Below are 21,324 nucleotides of genomic sequence, written 5' to 3' on the forward strand. Positions count from 1 at the left end.
GTTCCTGTAGTTTACAGACTCCACTGTTTTAAGTGGAGAGTTGGTAGCAGCCAGTAGCAAAAGTGTCTCATAAGAGTGCTGCAGCAATATCTACAGATACAAAGGTATTAAATGATAATTATTAGCTAAACATCTCCCAAGAAAGCCAAGTGAACATCATAGCATGAGAGCCACAAGAAGTGAGCCTTCAGTGTTGTGTTAGGAGACCCTGCACAATGAAGGCAGTTTTTCCTTTGCGCTCTCTAGGTTTCCAACTACTTCCAAAATGACCTGGAAGAGGATCCTGAATTAGTGTTAAATTCTTACTTCTGACCTGAAAAATGGTCCATAATAGCTTCCAGAGATGCCAAAGAACACCTCCTCAGCCCTTGTGAACTCCTTGGAGGGCTCCAGGGTTTCCATCAAGGTAGACACAGCAGTTTCCACCAGGTAGGAGCTCCATGGTGCCCCACAATCCTTTGCAGCACAAAGACAACAAGCAATGTGGGGGATCTAAGAAAAGCAACACATTTTGTGTCCCTAATACCACGACCTGGATTCCAGATGAGGCTGCTGGGGCATGGAGCTCATGCTGACTCTGAGGACCTGCTTCACCCAAACCCAGGCAGAGACCTGCACACAGGGGCTGTCTTATGGAATTATAGAATAGATTAGGTTGGAAAAGACCTCTTACCTCATTGAACCTGTTAACCCAGACTGCCAAGTCCACCACTGAACCATATTTCCTGGTGCCACATCCACATACCTTTTGAACGCTTCTCTCTGGACAACCTGTTCCAATGATCATCCTCTCAGTAAGGAATTCTTTCCTAAGATCCAAGTAAACCTCCTCTGGCAAAACTTGAAGTACATTCCTGTTGTCCTATCCCTTGTTACTTGGGAAAAGAAACCATCCCCCCGCCCGGCTACACCCTCCTTTCAGGCAGCTGTAGAGAGTGGTAAAGTCTTCCCTGAACCTCATTTTCTTCAGACTAAATAACCCCAACTCCCTCAGCCATTCCTCATTGTACTTGTCCTCCAGACACTTCCCCAGCTTCACTGGCCTTCTCTGGACACAGTCCAGCATCTCAGTGACTGTATTGTGATGAGGGGCTCGGAATGTCCTGCTCCGGGCTGCTCCAGGGTGGCTGCAGTCCGAGGTGGGTAAGCTACAGCGGAGTTGCAATCTGTCCCTCCAGCAGGGGCAGTATTTTTGTTATTTGCTCTCTGAAAGCAGCAGCTGTTTTTGTGTTGCCACTCGTGTCTCGGCCTGTTCTGCACCACAGCAAAGCACCATGGCATGGGCTGCTTTTTGAACACCGTATATTTTCGGTAAGCAGCTGCTGCATCCCTGCCCCAGAGCGCTTGGGCACTCTTCACACCAACTCCGCGGGCGTGGGGAGGACGTACTATATCTGCGTGCACAGCTCAGCTGAGACAGGGATGTGGCACAGAGGCAAGCAAAATCTATTAACTCTGGGGAAGCAGACAGCAGCTGAAGGCTGCAGGCATTCCCGTAATTAAGTAAATGATATAAGCTGGGAATCAAACAGGAATTAGTCACGGACTTATTCCTCAGCACTTCCACTGCGGCTGTAAGTGCCTCTGCCTCAGAGATGTCAAATGAAGGCAATTCAAAGTTACGTAAAGGCACAGCTTTACGTAACGAAATTAACCCCTGCTGTGCCCCAGTCTCCACCTAGGGCACCCTCCTGTAATGAAGGAAACCAGGGCCTTGCTTGGTGGCCTGTGCACGGGCTGTAGTTCAAGGAGAGCAGTAGGTGTTGCGCTGATATAGCCCTGGGCACATTCTGTAGAGGAGAATTTCTAATCTAATGAACCTGTTTGCCCACTTCTTTCCCCTTTAGACTGAGGACCCTCTCATGTAAGGAAACAGTGTCCAGCTTTTGTTCATCTTTCCTTGCCTCATGGGCATGTTCAGATGGATGCAGACCAAGCATAATAACCCCTGTAGTGAGAGATTAGTTCTTCTGGTAATTTCAGACTCTTGAGTTTCTTTCTTTCCCATCCCAGAGCCCACCAGGGGCCTGCTTCCACCTCCTTAGCTGTCTTAGGAATGTTAAAAAAGAAGCGAGATTTAAATTGCCAAAACCCAAAGAACTGAAAGGTGTCTTGGGTTGCTGGCAGGAGGAGCCAGCTGCAGGGGAAGATGTGCTTTGTACCAGCAAGCTGAAAGCCTTTTCCACCAGTGAGGGAAGGGTGATGGTCAGTGAAGTAGATGGGTGGTAGATGATGCACAGCTGCTGTTCTGAGGCAGGATCAGAGGTGACACAGCTTCCACAGACAGCCTCTGGAGGGAGGAGACCCAAGGAGGATGCAGCTGATGGCTGTGTCCTGTGGACTCAGCACAGGGCTGCTGTGCATATAGATCCTATGGTGGGGCTCTCCCCTGGGTCTGACAGGTTGGCTGAGAGCTTGGATCCAAGGACAGAAAGCAAAAAGCAGAGGAATTAGATGGAGTGTTCTTTATTTGATATTCAGTGTCAAGGGAAAGAAAGCTTTTCTGTGGGTTGCAGCTATAAGACTATGAGAGACAAAGCTGAATTATTAAAACATTTGTTTACCTAAGGACACGTTGAGCTCTCTGAGGACCAAACTCATCCACTTAATTCAAACAGAGCACCAAGCACCATTTGTATTGGAACTAAGTGACATATTTATTACTTATGTCCTGAAAGGGTCATACATATCCATAGTGGTACATCTGAAAAGATAAGAAGCTTTTCTGACTTCTTGCTATGCTCCCTGCCAGAAAAGTGCCAGCACCTGGTCTGAAGGCAGCATGAGGAGGAAGAGGGAAGAGGCTGTTGCCTACGGGCTTTGCCCCTTACAATTGATCAATAGCAACGGTAGTTTGTGCTTCAGCAAGAACAGCTTGATTGTTGTGAAGGAGCAACAACATCCAAAACCTGACAGACAGTCTTGGGGACTTAGAGATGCTGGTCTCCTGCAGAGAAGGGAAAGGAAGAAGGACCCAGCTCTTCTGACCTTGGTCAAGGTTTCTATCCTCATGATGACTGTCAGTAGAGGCCTGTCACTTAGATTCACTTTTTCAAGGCTTCCCCTGGCAGGTGTAGAAGGGACAGAGGAGAACTGCACTGCTTTAAGAGCAGACTTGGAGAAGGATGGGTGTTTTGTCATCACCTATTAAACCCATATGGCTTTGCAATACAGTTACTGTCTGCCAGCTCTGGTGAGAGTTTGGCTCAAGAAGATGGCAGTGGTGCCTCAGGAGGAAGGTATGTCCCTATTCTGCTTCCCAGTCTCCTGGCAAGATGCACTGACTCATGGAAGACTGCTCAGTGGAAGAGGACAGCATATGGAAGGAACCAGTGGACACAGCTGTCCATCTCACACATAGGGCAACAAAACACACTTTTACCTCTGTTGTTTCTGGTTAGCCTCTGCTCTACCTTTAAAGTGCCTCTAAACCCACCCAATGACTAAGTCAGCCCAGCTTCATCTTGGGATGGAGATCTTCAGAAGTGCCATACATACTTACATCTGCCAGATATGTCTCCTTGTCTTTTCAGGGAGCAGAGTTAGGATGGAGTGTGGAAAGAAAAGAGAACTAATCATCCTTTGCCAAAGGAGCTCTGACTCATGGGGTGGTGGCACAGGTTCTGTGGGCATGAGATCTGCAGGGATGAGAACTCCAGGGGGTTTAAAAGGGCCTGCGAAAGTCAGCAATGTCAAATACTGCAAACACATCAAACCCACCCTCTGCTCAGTGCACATGACAGAATCTGAGTCAAAATCAGCCTGCATCTCACCAAGTAAATGATCTGAGTGCTCTGGGGTTGGGGTCTATGCCAACCCCACCCTTCCCGGGGATCATGTCATGGGGCATTTCTACCACTCTCCAGCAAAAAGAGAAAGTCAAAAAGAATGAGAGGAGTGAAAGGAATAATTTGCTGTACCAGAAACAGAGTTTGTGCAAAATAGTTCATGTCTGTTTCTCCACAGTTCTAGCAATCTTGTGTTCCAGGTGCCTGACATCCTTCTCAAATCCTATTCCAAAATAAACCCTGAAGTGGCTCAAAAATTCATCACATATTTATTAAAATCTACACTCTCATTAACATGTGGTAGGGGATTCTCCAGTAGAGTGTGTGGTTCTGGACTTGAAAGAAAATAAGCTTCTGGCAATCAGGCATCCTAGTTTCAGCTCCTTGAGAAACTCACAGGTGAGGGCCACACCTGCTTTATGCCTCCTCTGTCTTAGCCAGCAATCGTGCTCCTTGTGCTCACTTTTTTCCTTTCCACTTCCCCTAAAAAAACCAAAAAAACCCAAACGTTAAAGTATCTTTTTACTGTGAGGTGACAGCAAAGGCTGTGGACTCTTCACCCCTGCAGACATCCAGATACTGACATGGATATGGACATGAACATGTGAACCTCCCTGCTTGAGCAGGGGATTAGACCAGATGACCTCCAGAGGTCCACTCCCACCTCAGCCATTCTGTCATGCATATATTCGTGACAACAGATGACCTATTCTTTCCTTGGAGGAGAAAGATAACAGGATTCATGTGGGTCCTGAAGAGATCCAGGAAAGCAGCTGGCCTGGTTCTTGGGGACAATGACTTAACAGCTGCTGGGAATGGTTGAGTTGACCTTCATGGGAGGTCAGACCAGAAGCAAAGGTTTTTCCATTTATGGTTATAAACTGTATGACACTGAGGAATAAATTCCTAGAAGAAAGATGTTCCTTTTTCCACATACAAGCACCCACAGCCAGCCTAAAAAAAGGCAGTATTTTCACTTCTCTGTACTATTTTTTACTGCTGTTGCTAGAGGTCATCTTTGTCTCTCTCTCTCTCTCTCAAAGCCAGGTCAGCAGAAGGAGCACAGAACATGCAGCTGCAGCCTATCAGTACAGGTATGTATGCCTGCTGTAGGTGATGCTGCCTGGGGGATTGGGTACTGCTGCCTCCTGTTCCTGAGAGAGGAAAGGGAGAGGAGGCTGGGCCAGGCGCTGGGCTCCAAACACTTTTGAAATGACAACAGAAGGTAGGATTGGATAGTAAAAACAATTGTATAAAAGCTTGCCTGCAGGTAGTGAGAATTTTGAGTCTTCTCACACTGAATTTTCAGCTACATGATGAGATTCCCCTCCTTAACAGGCCGCTATGTATTTATTCTTTGACTCATCATCTACTGCAATGTTCACTGTAGTAAAATTAGGCAGAGCTGAGAAATCTTTAAGTACAACTCCAGGTTTGTGTATGTGTATTTTCACACTTGTAAGACAGTCACCTATTCCACAAACAGTAGTGCCAAGAAGGAAAATTGAGACTTCCCACCCTTCACAGACGATGTTACTATCTAACTCTCAGAAAACTCGAGGCCTTCACATATGCACACAACCCAGCAGGGAAAGTATCTGCACGCTGGGAGCTTTTCTCATCTCAGTGCTAAGCAACAGCTCCCTCTTCTTCCCCTGTCCCCAGCACAGGCACAAGGAGAAAAGCTTGGCCACTATGCGATGCTTTTTACCTTTATCACAGGTCCCACTACATCCCCATCCCTGGAAACTTTTGAGGTCAGGTGGAACCAAGCTCAGAGCAACCTGATCTAGTTCAAGATGTCCCTGCTCATTGCAGGGAGGATAGACTACGTGACCTTTAAAGGTCCCAAACCAAACTATTCTATGATCCCCATCAGAGCTGTGATGTCTTCTCATTCTCTTAAGAACTGGTGAGGGCAAGCCAAGGAGAAAGTAAACCTATTGGTCTTTAAATCAAAATGATGGATCTTCCCAGTTCTTAAATAACCATGAGCCCTTAGGAGCCATCTTGCCTAGCCAGCAGGGATAGTACATGCTTAGAAAGTTTGACAAAGCAAGGTGCCCTTTCTGTGCTCATTTCCACACCTGGTACCCTTTCAGAAACCAGTACTGTGCAGTGAGTTCAACAGCCTCACTGGGAATCTGGTCCCTGCTTCAGCTGTCAGAGTGCCCTTGCTAGCTACCTAGCTAGCAGTAGGACAAAAAGGCAGGATAAAACACCCAGTGAAAATATCTAGGTCACTTAATGAAGAGTTAAACTTATTCCACAAAGCACATTTGTTGCTTTTCCTAGGATTCTCCTGCACCTTCAAAAAAGTGTAAGCTAGTGGGAATGAGTGACAACTTCATACATTCTTGCTGGCTAGGTTAGAATGGGCATTTAACTTACAATCTATTAAATCTTCAGTTTCTACTTCTCTCTCCCACCTGTGCCGAGACTGGTGATCAGTGCACTCAGCACAGCCATCTGACTCAGCAGGAGGCTACTTTTCAGCAGAAAGCAGATTTGATGCCTTCTGGGCTGCTCTGGCAGTGAGCAAGGAGTTGCTCAACCCTCCCTGTGCTAGGTCCCTCCTACTACAAGGACTGGAGGGCAGGGATTGTTAAAAGATACTGGAGTGCTGATGGCTTTTAGGACTCCTGCCCAGACCACCCCCTCCCACCAGTTAAACCATCATCCATAAAATAACACTGGAAGACAGATACAGCCTCTCTCACCAGACAGCTTGTCTGCAGAGAATCCCTCCACGAGCGCTGTGAGGCAGCTGCAGTGTCAGGGACGCAGCACCCAGCAAAGCCTGGCTTTGCTCGCTAGCTGCATTTACATTCAGAGCTTAAATGCTGCTCCAGAGTTGCGTGACTAGCAAAGACCATCAGCCAGAACTAGTCTCTGCTGAAATGTGTGCTGTCAAGTCATTTGCAGCATCACGGTGACCCAGAAAGCTGATGTTATTTCACATTATTTCAAGTGGGGTTTTAAGAAAACACAAAACACGCCCCACAACCCCTGGCATTTGAGTATTTAATTAAGGAATCATCCTCTGGTAGCTGGGGATGCTGTATTCAGGTTGCTGGGAAAAAAAAAAAATTGACTTTCCATTTTACAAGCATTAGTCTTTTTCTTCTGTTATATGACGAAAAGTCACTAGGAGACAATCCTGCTTGTTTTCACAGAGAGCTACAGCAGGCAGGGCACTGGAGCATTCAGCTGTTTGGTGCCTGTGTAAATGTCCAGGAAACTGAAGAGTTTCCCACAAAATCCACTATTTTTGTCTGTGGATGCTGACTTTGCATTTTGAAGTGGAAAACCAGTATTAATCTGAAAAGGCTCTTTATTTTCTCAGTCTTCCTTTTATTGTCATTATGAAGCTTTAAAATTAAAGTGCTGTTTGTAAAGCAGCTTAGATTCTACTGATATGTTCTGTTTTACTGCTAAGTGGAAAAATGAAGTATTTCTGCACCAGAATGTACTTCCTTTTAACCATGACATACAAACTAACAAGTCTTCTTTTGCAATCATATTGTTAAAAGGATCCAATCTCCAGCTGCTAATAATTGAGAATAAGCCATGGTCCTCACCACAGAAATTCAATACCAGAGAGACAACTCTTATGATAATTTCAGAGGCCAGTCAAAGACACCTGAGAAAAGTCAGATGTTAGAGTCCATGAATCTTCTGAGCCAGTGTTTCTCTTCTGTCCTTCAGCTACCCGCCTGAATCTAAAAATTTGCACCTGCTTTCAACATTTCTCATTATTTTCATGCAAAATAAAGGAAAGATAATACAGAAAAGCACCTTATGTTTGATGGAAGCAGATGAACAGGAAAGGCAAACAAAGCATACAAAATGAACCTTTATTAAATGAAAGAAAATCTGTTTTGTGGGTCAAATATGAAATAGAATATACAAAAATTTTACATCAGATCTCTTGTCAAAGAAATTAAATTCTATCTAGACTGAAGTAGCACTTGTTCTTTCCAAGACAACATGAATGGGTGAATATGCATCTTGTGGCAGTACAGGACTACACAGTTTGCTGTGCTAAATTTCTGGTTACAAAGAAGAAAAGTTAAAAATCTAAACGATGTATCTAAAGAATTCAACTATTCAACAAAGTAACCTAAAATAATGAATGTTGGCCACTATGTATTCTCTTACGAGCAAATGACATGTGGGTCAAGTGCACGGCTCACAAACCTTGCATATCACATTCTCTGTTTCTATATAAATATAAATAGTTTTTTTTTATTTCAAAAATCTTTTTATATTTGATAGCTTTATTTGTGGAAAAGCATGACCAGTTTGTCAGGTTCCTGCTGTACTACCCAGGCAATTCCATCTTCTTTATCTCCTCCTTTTTTTGAAGACTGTAACCCATAAACCACAACCAGCAATATTTTTAGAAACTTGATATATGTTTAATCACAAGTCTTTTTACCGCTGTCCCGTACATGAAGGTTCTGCAGAACTCCTAACATGTCTTTGGCATAGCATACCACGTCCCATTTAATACTTTTTTTTCTCCTTAAAAAAGTATATTTCATTTAGTAAAACAACTTAAAAGCATCTATTTCTGATTTTGTAAAATAATGTATCACCTCTTAAGATGCTTTGCAAAATATACACACACATTTTGGAAAAACATTGAGTACTGACATAAGGGACTCATCTGAAGTCCGATCTGTTTATGAGAAGTAAATATAATTACAAATTCTCTCTTCGGCATGAATCTCACATGAAGTCGTTCAGTTCAGCTTCAAGTGCTGCTGCCATTTCATCCGCTTCAGAACTACTTCCTTCCTCATCTTCATTGCTGGATTCTTTACTGGATTCACTGACAGCATCATCTTCATCCAGTTTGCGCTTGTGACCCCTGGAAGAATAGACAGAGACAAGGCTCGTGAATGGAGGTGTCTCAGTGCTTACTGAGCGACTCATTTAACACGAGAAAAAGTGAGGCTAAAGGACTCATCTTTTTTCAGGCCTAGACAAAAAGAACAGCACTTGCTTTTATATGAACTAACAGTAGCCAGTACACACAATTCCTTTTTAATACCTGTTATGTACTGTCAGCGGTAGGTGCAAAGAACAAAGCAGTGTTAATTTGTTTCTTCCATTCTCCTGAAGAAAGTATGAGATTGTTTGACAATAATGAGTAGATTTTACATTCCTCTTGCATCCCAAAAGAAAGAAGAAAGCCATTGTGTGACAGAGATATTACCAAAATACAAATGTTGTATGATTTTGAAATATTCGAGTTTCTGCTTTTTTTATAAAAATAAAACCATAAGTAATGAACCAAATCTCACTGCACCAGCATGTACACTTTCATGCTTCCAAACTTTGAGGTCCCATCCTTCTCTTTTGTGTCTCTTTGGATTAGTCCTGCCAGGCTGAACAACACATTTCTTCGCATCTCTGGAGAATGAACCAGTTTAAACAGGAAGCTGATGTGCACCATACCCTGCTGAAAGAATCATGTTCCTGGTTCTGAAACATCTCCAAGGAAAATCTAACTTTTCAACTGGGATGTAGCCATAAACAAAATAATTTGGATTTGTGGAATCCTAAAATCTCTTTTCCTTGCCAAAGGGAATTATATATCAGATGTGTACTTCTAAGCCAAAAATAAAGTTGAGATTTCTGCATTGCACAGAATTCATAATGAGATGTAGACACACCTTCAAAATCCTTCTGGATAATTTGTTCAAATTTCAAGCAGAAAAATACATGCAGGGGGCAGGCATCTCTCAAATAACTTTCCTTGCTGGGTGGGGTTTCATTAAGAAGCACATGCACCCACTTGCAGTAATGAAAAACTCATAAAATGATCTATTTTAGCTAAAAGCAGTAATTTAACAATAATCCTGTTACTTCTGAGAGCACAGAGAAATACCATATAGCAAGAAAGACATCTCATAAATACTGACATGAATTATACATATCCAAAAGAAATAAAGGCAAAGATTAAGAGTCAAACTTGTGAGCTTGTAAGCAATGCTGAAATACAAAGCAATTTTTATTTACACAGACACTTTGCTGTTTTCCAAGAAAGATGAATGCTCATTAGCCCTAACTGCTTGGTTTGTGGGCTGGTTGACTGACACCTGACCTGCCCTTTCTCAGCTTTTCAGGGAGATGGACAAAGTGTGGTGGGAAGTCAGAAGGGAGGTCCAAATCAGAATAGGAAGTGAGCAGTACTATGTTCCATCTTCCCTTTCTGCTGCAGCTGTGGGACAAAAAGAGACACCACTGCTGCTTTACAGAGCACTTCCACTGATGTCAGGTGGGTTTCACTGTTGAGCATAGGGTGGTAGAAGTATTATTCCTGGGAGGCAAGGGCTGAAACCCTGGGATGCACTCTGGGGTCTAAATCCCTAACAAGGAAAAATGGGATGAAGTAAAAGTGTTACCTGAATACTTTGCTACTGAAACTCAAATGTGGTGTGCTGAAATAGTTTCAGGGCACTAAATGTAGCCTAATTCACAATAAAAAGCGATTTTTATTGTGAATACAGGCATAACAGTGATTATTTCCAGGCAGCCTCTATTAGCATGCAGTTTGGACAAGGAAGCTTCCATGCTTAAAATGCCCAACTGGAAGAAATCTCAGCACATTTTCATTAAAAGCTATACAAATGTATAGAGCCTTAGCAACACTTGCTGACTTAGTGATGATTTCAGCCTTCAGAGCTACAAGTGCTATTTCAGGCATTAATGATACTATTAGCAAAGAAAAGCTAATTGGAAATTAAAGAAACCTGAAAGAGTCTTACTCAGCAAAAGATGAAATTAGTGCATCTTTAACAAGTAAAATATACGAAGTACACAAGCAGTACTAACTGAGAAATAAATATAAAGTCATGAAGGAAATCTATACCACAACACTCACAGCTGAAAACATTTGTATTCATCTGTAAGGCTGCATCCATGGAATCTCATGGTATTTGCCACTGAAAAATGAAATTAGCAATCTGACAGCTGTCATTTACACATATGAAACGTACACACAACCGCAGATACTGTATTACAGGATGTGTCAGGACAAGCAGGCTTTTAGAGCCCAAATACTGTAATTTACTGGGACATAAATCAATAGCACAGATTTCACAGAAAAGAAAAAAAAAAGGTCTATGAAGAAATACAAAAAATACAGCTCACTGAAATAATACCTCACTGCCAGTTCATTATTTCTTGAACAGTCAATTTACCAAATAATTACAGCAAAGACTAGCAGAATTATTAATTTATGCAAGAAAGTAACTTGTAAGATTTCAATGTACTTCACACCAACTAGATTTTGGTGAGGACAATCAACTATATATAGGGATCTGAAATACTCAGTGTGAATAATTAGTTAAAGAATGGAGCTCCAACTCACAAGAAGACTTTCCAGAAACCTTAATGCATGCCTCTACCATATTTCATTCCTCATTCAGTTGTATTAACAGTATCTTTGGAAATCCAAAAGCCTGACCATTATCTGTTTTGTCAGTTCTTGTTATTTCAGCAAGGCTAGAGTGACAGCTCTGTTCAATCTCAGTATGAAACATTAGTCACTTATGGGGAGGAAAAAACAGGGAAAAAAAAACAAAAAAGAAAACACAGCTAAGTATTAGTTCTCTATAGAAAAAACAAACAAAAAATCTCTCCTGAATGTTAGCATTTTTTTATTACGATATAAAATCTTTCAGTATTTGTGTATTGTAAACTGCAGCTTCTCAGGTATTCAAAAAAACATTTAAATGAGTATTATGATATAAAATAAAAAGTTAACCCTGACAGAAATATAGAGGAAGAACATCAGGAACACAGAGCTGCATTTTTTCTTCGCAAATTCAGAAAAGAGAAATAACACTCTGTTCATAATTTCTATCTCCAGAGAAAAAGCAGTATATCCCCATGGCGGCATATCTATTAACATAACAAACAATTTAAAATGTGTATTTTCCTCACTGTTTTGTGCCCATTCTTTGTCATTTCCAGTTTCAGAGCCATAGTGTGCAGCACTTTTGAGTGGAAAAGTTAAGCTCATACAGGATTCCTTCCTACTATTTAGAGAAAATGATTCAGCAGCGTTGCAGGCTTCCATTAGCCTGATTTGCATTTTTATAACAAATTTTGCTCGACTGCTATTAAAAGCCAAACACGTAGATAATAACTGAGTATCTTTAACTTCACATATGAACAACTGCGAAAACACTGAATACAGAACTTTAAATATCTGACAACTCTGTGAAAAAACTTCTACAATCCTGATTTTTTTTCCTTTGCATTAAGTGTTTTTCCTTTGTTAATACCCAGTACTAGGAGGCCCACCAGTTCAAGTGCTGGAAAAATCCTTTCAAAAGAGAACTACATTTCATAAAATCTCACATATTTAAATGAATTGTCAAGAGATTTAAATAAACAATAAGTGCAATTCAGAAAGATATTAAAAATGAAAAGAAAAAACTCTTTGTAATTATATACATATAAAAGTAGTTTTTAGGAAAATTTCATCTACAGAATGCTAATAAGAAACAGTGATATTCCAAATGAAGAGAAGGTTTACAAAGTTGCAATAGCACAAGGTGCATACCTATAAAAATAGCACAGAAAAATTTACTGGAAATGAAAATTTATTTAGTTCTTGATCAGTTAAAATGACCACTAAAATCTGATTACAATGTACATGTCGAATAAAAACTGCAATTCACTTTAAATGTAGTTCACTAAGAGAGCCATAGGTAACAAAGTGAAAGAAGTCCAGTATTTCTTGCTTCTATTGTCTTAAGGCTTTAATTTATAACTGCCTGAAAATAATGTTGGAAAAACATTCATTTCTTAACTGAAAAGCAGATTGTCTCTGATTTGTTTTGTATCCCAATGGTACCCCTTTAAGAAATACAGTGCTACATTAAAATAGAAACATCTAATTAGCAAAAGAACTCAAAGGGCAACATAACCCTTGCTTTAAACAAAGCGAACTTAAATTCAAAACCTTATTTTAAACTTGTAAATGAAAACTACAGAAAGTATTTAAATACATGTTCACATATCTTTTAAACTCCAAATACGCACAATCCCTATTGCTGTTCTGATAATGAGTAAACCCCTAATTTTTTGCAAGTTGACCTGACTTTTTTCAATAGCTCCTAAAATCAGTACAATAACAAAGCAGAGTCTGCAGACTAAGTGTGTTTAGTCTTTTACAAGCAATCAGCTTACAGCACTGACATTATAAATTAGGACTTCAATTTGCTACCAAATACAGCCAAGTTTCTCTCTCATTGAGAACACTCACACAGCAGCCATAAGTAGTTTGGAAGGCAAGGGTTTGGAAAGGGCATTTTGAAACTGCGTGCTGCCTTCCAACATCATCACAGCCCTACAACACAACCTACACCACCCCTGGCATGCCTCCAAAACTCCGTGTGGAAGGTCTGTCCTGGTCTCCATACACACCTAGACTACAGCTTTCTGTAAACTCCTTCCACAATGGAAAGAAGGTGATGTGGCATTTGGTAATGCAACTAGAATTTGACTTCCCTCCACAGGAATTTCACTGTGGGAACAATGTATTCAGACAAACTAGTTCTCTGGCAATATTCTTCAGTTATGAAGAATTAGGGCTGGTTATCCAGTAAAACTCTTCTTCAATCCACTTGGAAGATGCCAGCCCAGTACTTGGTAAACAAGCTTCAATGCCTTGAGCTCTGAGAACACACAAACTGAAAATCAATGTTGTGAGCATTAATATGTTACATGGGACAGACAAACAAGATGGTTAAATTTTCAGAGAGATGTTCCAAGTCTCGAGGCTATGTTTTTTTAACATGGGATACATGGCAATATCTTTAAGATTCCTTCCAAGCCAAACCACTCATCACATGCCCTTTCATGTACACGTGATACAAGAGTGAGCAATTGTCCACAGCCTGCCTGTAACTCAGGTGTCTACCCTCTGGAAATTTCCCTCAAACATCTGTGCAGGGACACTGGATTTTCTGTCCCGATGCTCCTCACCAGCACTAGCACAGCACACTGGCATGCACACAGCTGTGGGAGCCACGAACAGCACCACCCCAGCACTACTAGCAAGCTGCAGTGTGTTTTCACTTTCTGCTCACACTGGGACAAACAGGATACTATTTAACACTGCAGGAACGAATGCCAGACACCTCATATATTTCCTCAAGAACTCATCCAATGCTGTCTGCAGGATTACAGGTTATCCAGAATTCTAATATGCAGAAAAATTATGCACTGAGAATGTTCCTTGCACAGCCTTGGGGTGCAGAGAGATCCCCTGCAGTTGGAAGAACAGTGTGCTTTCAATGCTCCTCACAAAAACCTCTTCCAGGCACCCACCAATTCCAACTGACATCTCCGAAGAGCATTTTAACTAATACAACAGGGAAGTGAGAGCTAATTAAATTCTGTATAGCCTCAGTGCTTTTCTGCTTTAAAATTTAGCGCACCTGTGCACAATTCCAAAGGGGAGAAACTATTCTGGAAACTGAAAAGATCCTACAACAGCTTTATAGGTAGTTCTCCGAACTAAATACTCAATGTATATCTAAATTTAGAGTATTTTAAGTCAGGAAGTCATAGAAAATTTAAAATAACACACTGTAGTAATTTCTGGATTTAACAAGGATAGTTGGTAAATTTTGCTAAAATTGTCCCATTGATGAGCCTGTGTTTTCTTAATATTCAGATCAAGAAGAAAGTTTAATAACAAGAAAGTCACCCCAACAGTGGTTTCTTAGCAGTATTAATGTTTTCTTTACGAAAATGGTGATTTCTTAATAGTTAAACATTGGGATGTTTCAAAACCAAACAGTGTAGCAATAAAACTTTAAAATTAAATGCTGCATGATTTTCTCTGTACTGAACTAATTTAGACACAGATAACAATTAAATTGGATAATGGAAAACTGAAAAGCTGAATCTACAATTTTGCTTCTGTAATTAAATCACAGAAATAGAAACTGTGTCCCTAAGATATTACTTGTTATTAACTTCAAGTTGTTTAAAAATAATCCATGTAGTTATAAGACTACATGCAATATAATTATTTCTGCAAAAGATGAAGGTGACAGTGGCAGTTTTATATCAGACAACAAATAATCTTGTCATTGACATATAGAAAACAGCAGAAAATTAAATATACTTTTCACTAAACTTTTCAGGGATGCCAGACTGTTACCTGACACTTTCATAAAGGAAAATGCACAGATGCACTCTAGCATATCACTTCTTAATCCTATTTGAAAGCTAAACCAGGCCTTTGTTGTTTCCATAAATTCTCTTTCCAGCTTCTTCTAGTTTACAAATATTACCTATTCTGACAATAAAAGTTAGACAGTAGTTCTGTAGCTCTGTAGAGATTCTGGGTAACTCTGGGAGGCTGTAATACCAAGGCTCAAAAGTGAGCAAAGAAAGTTTCAAGCCCTTCTTCCCAGCACCTGGGTGGGCACTGTACAGCAACTCTACTGGGATTTGGTATGAAAAAAGTCTTTTGAAAATGGACTAATTCCTCAAACTAATTTCTGTTATAGGATGGCAATAGTCTCAGATAGTGATAAAGAATAATGTCCTCCTTAGAGATCAAAATACAAGTCATTGTTTTAAAGAATGGTTGTATGCAATAAAAAATTAAAATGAAAAGTGGGCAAAAAACTTAGGATGTATGAGCAACTGAGAAAATTCAAAACCATACATCAAAACAAGATGTTGGAAAAGAAACATCATCTGATTGATCTGAGAAAAGTCAAACTGCCTTCATTTTTCTCACAGAAGCACAATGTGTATGTGGAAATATCCACGTGCCAATATAATGGAGAAACAACTCCAGTTTGAAGACCCTCAACACTGCGGAGTAATGCTTGAAATCCTGATTCGATTTGCCAGCGTCACTTACAAGCACTGAGAATACTCTTCAACATGCATTATTTGGCTTCTTAAATTGTTAAGATGAAATTTAGCTGATGACACACTGACTGTGCTAATCAAGGAGGTTGGAAGTAGGATTTGGTATATGGTGGCTTTTAAAATAAGATATCCATAGATTATCTTAATCTGCAGGTTATGGACTACACCAAGTTATAGTGAAAGACGATTTTGTCAAAGCCTTCAACTGTGATTTTTACTAACTCTTCTCTTACTTTGTTCTTGTTTTCAATAAATAATTGAGATTAAATTGCAAATAACTAAACCAAACATCCTTCTAGAATGTTCATGCACTACTTTGCTCACAAGTATATTAATTAAGAACATCTCTGCTTCATCACAAAATATTGGAAATAAGACAAAACACCTCACTGACTCTATATGGATACTGGCAGAACAGTCATCGCCACTGAAGCACAAAAAACAGACTTCAAGTTCCTTTAAAATGTTGTGTCCTATGGGCCAAAATACATGTCCCCTTTCCACACAGGTATATTCTTTCATGAAATTCACTAGGTCTCTCCTGCCAAAAACAGACAGATATTCATGCTCCTCACATTGCCATGTGATTTAACTGGATAATCCCCCAGTTTATTGACTGCGCTGCCTGCCTCACAGTCTGGTAAGCCACTAGTCCACCACCTCTGTAGTCAGCTTCCAATGAGTATTTACTGCACAACAGTTGGGGAATTGGAGCTGGGTTGAGGCTGTGGGTTACATTATAGTACCTGGGACTGAGATTGCTCCATCTAGCAATGAACTGCAAGATTTCTTCTCTGTATCATACAGCATCATTTATACTACTTATTTCTTTATCCCAATGGCAAGACATGTTATCTTGGCACTCCTCACTTCTTCCTTCCCCAAATTCCTAGCCCTGACCACTTAGCCTTTTCTTTATTTATTTGTTGAAATTGTACACAATAAATATTTTTTCATGCATTAAAACAGGTTTTGGAAGACTTTTGGAGACACAGCTGCATTATAACACAAAGCTACAGAGAAAAAGAAAATAATTTAACAGCATTAAAAGGTCAACAGTTGACTTCAGACAGTCCATTTTGCTACTGGATGTTTTAGAAAAGCTATTAAGTTACAAAATGAAATGACATCAAGGCAGAAGTCACTCCTCAGTAAAAGAAATTTTCAAAAATTTGTTAGACATTTGGTCTAGAGACTGCTAGACTTCCATTAGAAACAGCAAAGCAGTGTCAAGCCTTAGTTTACAAATAAGAAATACCTGAATTGAGGCTGTAAGAGTATCTGCCAGAACCACATGACTTTTACATCGGTTTTATAAGGTTTTATACATCATTTTATAAATTATATATACAGCATAAAAATACATGCAATATGTTTGAAAAAGAATGCTAGCCATTTTTCTTTTACTGAGCAATTCCAACAAACTCCCTAAAAAGTGGGTCTGCATTCATTAAATTTTGTTCTCTACAATACTGGGTCAGCGAGCATCACCAATTCAATCTGGATCAAAAGGCATATGCCAACCCCCAGCCTATGTGCCAAATGGAATCAGACTGCTGAGAATTCCCTTTACATGTTGTTTTCAAGCCAGCTACAATGTAACAAACTACCCAGTGCAGCAAATCATAGCTCTCCTGGCTCCCAGTCTTGGTTGGTCCTCTCTACAGTCTGCTCTATGATTTTTTCTGTTGATATTTCTGGAATAAATTTGAACTAGCAAAGGCAGTTTATACTTGATCTGTACTTTCTGGTGCAAAGGCGCAATTTTTTATGATGGTGCTGTCCAAAACCTAGATTCAAGGTATTATTCAGCTGTAGTCTCCCCCATACCACTAATGAAGAAGGCATCTGAAGGCGAACCAGCTCATTATCTTTTATCAGTCCAGAGGAAAAGGCAGCTACTGAGCCTGTGTCATGAAGAATTAATTTTCTTTCTACTAGTCAGTACAGTGTGATGTTTTGAATTCAGTGTGAGACTGATGTTGATAACACACCGATGGCTCAGCTGTTGCTCAGCAGGGCTTACCCTGAGCCAGGGACTTTTCAGGTTCCTGTGCTCTGCCAGTGAGGAGCTGCACAAGAACACGAGAGGGAGCATGGCCAGGACAGCTGACCCGAACTGGCCAAAGGGATATTCCAGACCACAGAACGTCATGCCCAGCACATAAAATGGGGGTCATTGGACAGGAGGGACTGATTGCTGCTGAGGGAGAAGCAGCATGATGGTAAGCAGTTGTATTGTGCATAACTTGTTTCCCTTAGAGAAATTACACCTACTTCCTCATTAAAATTACTATGATGTTATTATAATATTTTGTTTCAATTATTAAACTATTCTTATTTCAAGCCAGAGGTTTACTTTTTTCCTGGTTCTCCACCACACAGGGCAGGGGGAAGTGAGTGAGTGGCTGTCTGGTTGTGTCTGGAGTTAAACCATGACAGCCTGGTCTTATCCACATAGTGGTACTGGCCACAGGCTCTGATAAAGTACAATTATCAATTTACTTGGATATATGGATATGCACAAGTGGGAAATGTGAAAAGCTGTTTCTCCAAGTGCCAAATGACTAGATAAACAGAGCACTTCAAACATGTAACAAAAACTGAGACTGCAACAAGTTATTCTTCTAATTGCTATCTGAGAATGAGAGAGCCACACTGATGCAGGGACAGGAGCAAGGTCTGAAATGCCAGGCAGAGGATGAGACACTTCTCTGTTTGACTTTAGGAATAAAAGCACTTTACAGGCCCTCTCCCAGACTGCTGGAACACATTTCACAGCTGACCTCACTCAGATATCCTTGTCTTCTCAGCCTGCACAGGTGACCCTCAGGGGTGAGGGGTAGTACCTGTGTGCAGACCTGGCAGAGAGGAGAAGCCTGGCCACATACCAAGACCTTGCAGGCTATTCTGGCCCCACTGCTCAGATGCTCTTTATCCACCCTTGCTAACACCAGGAACACAAAAAAATTTCTGGTATTACCATTCAGAGGTCTGACAGTGGTCAACATCAGCTGAGACATGCCCTTTTTCTGTTAATCTGCAAGCTTTACAGGTTGTCTACCTAGCAGGAACATACTTTGCAAGAACATTTAATGTGATGTGGTTTGTCTGATGGGTTATTTCACTGCAACTGGCAAAACATACACTGTCATGTATTCAATTGTGTTTTCCAGTAAATATTTACTGGGAGAGCTAAAGGCACACTCAAGCCCCAGCGGTAGTCTGAGAAATAGCAAAAGGAGGCTCTGAACAGGAGACGTTTCCCTCAGCTAACAGGGACCTTTTCTGTGCAATGCAGTGGCAATATGCTTGGGTCACACAGTAAAGGACATATTTGCTGCTTTGGCATCGACTGTGGTGTGGGGAATTAAAACATCCCTATTCTGCTTGTTGCATGAATGGCTGACAACAACACAGGGACAGATCTCCACGACTGGCTTGATACAGATACAAGAATCTTCTGAAGCAAGTCCAAGGTTTCTAAAATATCAGACTTTGTTGTTCCCAATGGAAGAAGCTATTAGAAGTGATTAATAAACTACTTGGAAATGGGAATATCTACTCATTTTGATTCTTAGATTTCCCCCCCTTCCATTAAGAAGCAGTATGGCTTCTACCAACATTTTTAGTACATGCTTCAAGCTGACATTTTAGTTGAAGAAACACACTGCTGTTTAGCAGCCATTAAAGACTTGCAGCAATCAAGATTAGTTATTATATGGAATTTAAAGTACTTTTAGAATTCATTAGGGAAACTAAAGCTATTTTTCTTGACCAGAACAATGTTGCCTTACAGTTTCCTGCTAATGTCCTAGGTCTCAACTCAATGAAGGATTAAAAACCTTCACTGACAGATCTTAATGTACTTCCTGGTTTCCTTATTCTCAAGAGATATTTAGATATCCACATATCCTACTAAGGAAAAACATAAATGGTTTAAGAGCTCATAAACTGCAGTGAAGAATTTGGCCTGACTAAAGGAAAAAATGCTGCCTAAATTACCTGAGGGGCAACCCCCTGCTATTCTTCAGTTCCCAATGCAGCTCTTTCACCAACATGCAAACCAAAGCAGTACGTTATGGGCTTGCCTCACCCTGAACTTCTGCTTTACATCTTTCTTATCCTACACCATTAGCCACAGATGCAGAACAACATTAATATCTACAGACTGCTGGAATGGGCTAGTGGTGCTGGGGGGAACTGTTATGTGAGTAGAAGCAGGATACTGGAACCTGGTGTAGTTAATTACTCCTGTGCAGGAACAGAAATACATCCAAAACAATCTGATGCTCCAGTTTCTTACTGGAATGCGGATTTCATCAAAGAAAGGAATTGTCCCCTCTGTGTGTAACAAGTGCTCTGAATCTGAAGACAGAAAAAAATGGTTTTCCTACTCCTCCCTTTGTGAGTGAACACTAGTAGCTCAGGTTTTTAAATTCACTCAGGGCTCTAGTTCTTGCCCTCTCACCCTGGCAATCACATGAACCAAGCTGGGGCTGCTCATTATTCAAGGTGGCAGACCATTAAGCAGATGAAGTCAGTAACTTCCAATTCTTTTCCCATTATCCTAGTTTCTTGGAGCCTTCATTTATTCAAGCATAAATTGTGCTTTTGGCATTTTTTTGGATCTAGGAATACCTAAATGAAATGTTTCACACAACAGCATCTCTCCCAGCTGGGCTAGAGGAACCAGCATCAGGTAACTGCCCTTTGTGTGTTGTTCTGAAAACTCTTCACTCCCACAACCTAGAAGCATTACATTATCAAGAGTTCTCCTTGTCTGGAAGCTTCTCATATGGGGTCAGACAGCTCCTAGTACCCTGGGTTAGGGTTAGACGGGAATCTCAACAACATAAGCGCTCTTCCTTCTTCACCACAAGCACCTAACTCTGCTGTAGGTCCCCAGGACTTGCTCAGGGCTATTCTGACTCCCAGGTAGTTAATCCATACACTTTCTTTCAACTTTGACCTCAGCAATGTGGATTGTACAGATCTCTTAATGGTGATATACTAATTAATGCAACACTCATTCTCGATCCTGAGACAAACTCCTCTCTACTGCACAAGCACAAGAAAAACAGAGCTAGATGAAAAGACAATCATGTGGACCTATTTTCTTCTCACTAGTCTCGATCACTGCTTAAAGCCTAGGTTTAGGGTCCTGGAAGGATGCCAGGGTCATCCTTGCCACATATGGCCTCTTCTCCAAGCTGAAGTGTTGTTTGTACTTTCTTCTTCAGCTGGCCTCACAGTTAAACAAGAATCCTCTGCTAAAAAGCACGTCTCTTTTCTCTGTTCTTTCTCTCTGATTATGTGAATGCCTGTCATTTTTTAGCTCTCACTCTTACCAAAATTATTGTAGAAAATGATTTCTGAAGTCTGCTTGTATAAAAGTCCAGCTCTTGTAGACTGGTGCTTCTTGCAGATATATTATAGAAAACTATTCTCCCTCAGGCTCTAGTCACACCCTTGTCCCAGGATGGAAGCTATTAGTTAATGGCTCTGCAGTGATAAAAGGCGATGACTGCAGAAAGACTTGTACTTCAAATACATTGAGACATTACTGAGAAATCAATCTCATTATTCATTCAGAACTCTTAAGTTATAGACA

The 21,324-nt window shown here is 40.7% G+C and overlaps 1 protein-coding gene across 2 annotated transcripts in view; it reads right to left on the reverse strand.

Moving 5' to 3' along the window:
- Positions 1 to 7,631: 7,631 nt before the first annotated feature.
- Positions 7,632 to 21,324, reverse strand: part of CTDP1 (CTD phosphatase subunit 1) — a 318,905-nt gene continuing 305,212 nt past the window's right edge. For both annotated transcript variants that reach the window (XM_068200862.1, XM_068200849.1), the window contains one exon: positions 7,632 to 8,664. In XM_068200862.1, coding sequence (XP_068056963.1) covers positions 8,523 to 8,664 — 142 coding nt within the window. In that variant the 3' untranslated portion in view covers positions 7,632 to 8,522. The remainder of the gene's footprint in view (positions 8,665 to 21,324) is intronic.

Source organism: Anomalospiza imberbis, chromosome 1 (genome assembly GCF_031753505.1).
Source record: "Anomalospiza imberbis isolate Cuckoo-Finch-1a 21T00152 chromosome 1, ASM3175350v1, whole genome shotgun sequence".
Classification (NCBI taxonomy): domain Eukaryota; kingdom Metazoa; phylum Chordata; class Aves; order Passeriformes; family Viduidae; genus Anomalospiza; species Anomalospiza imberbis.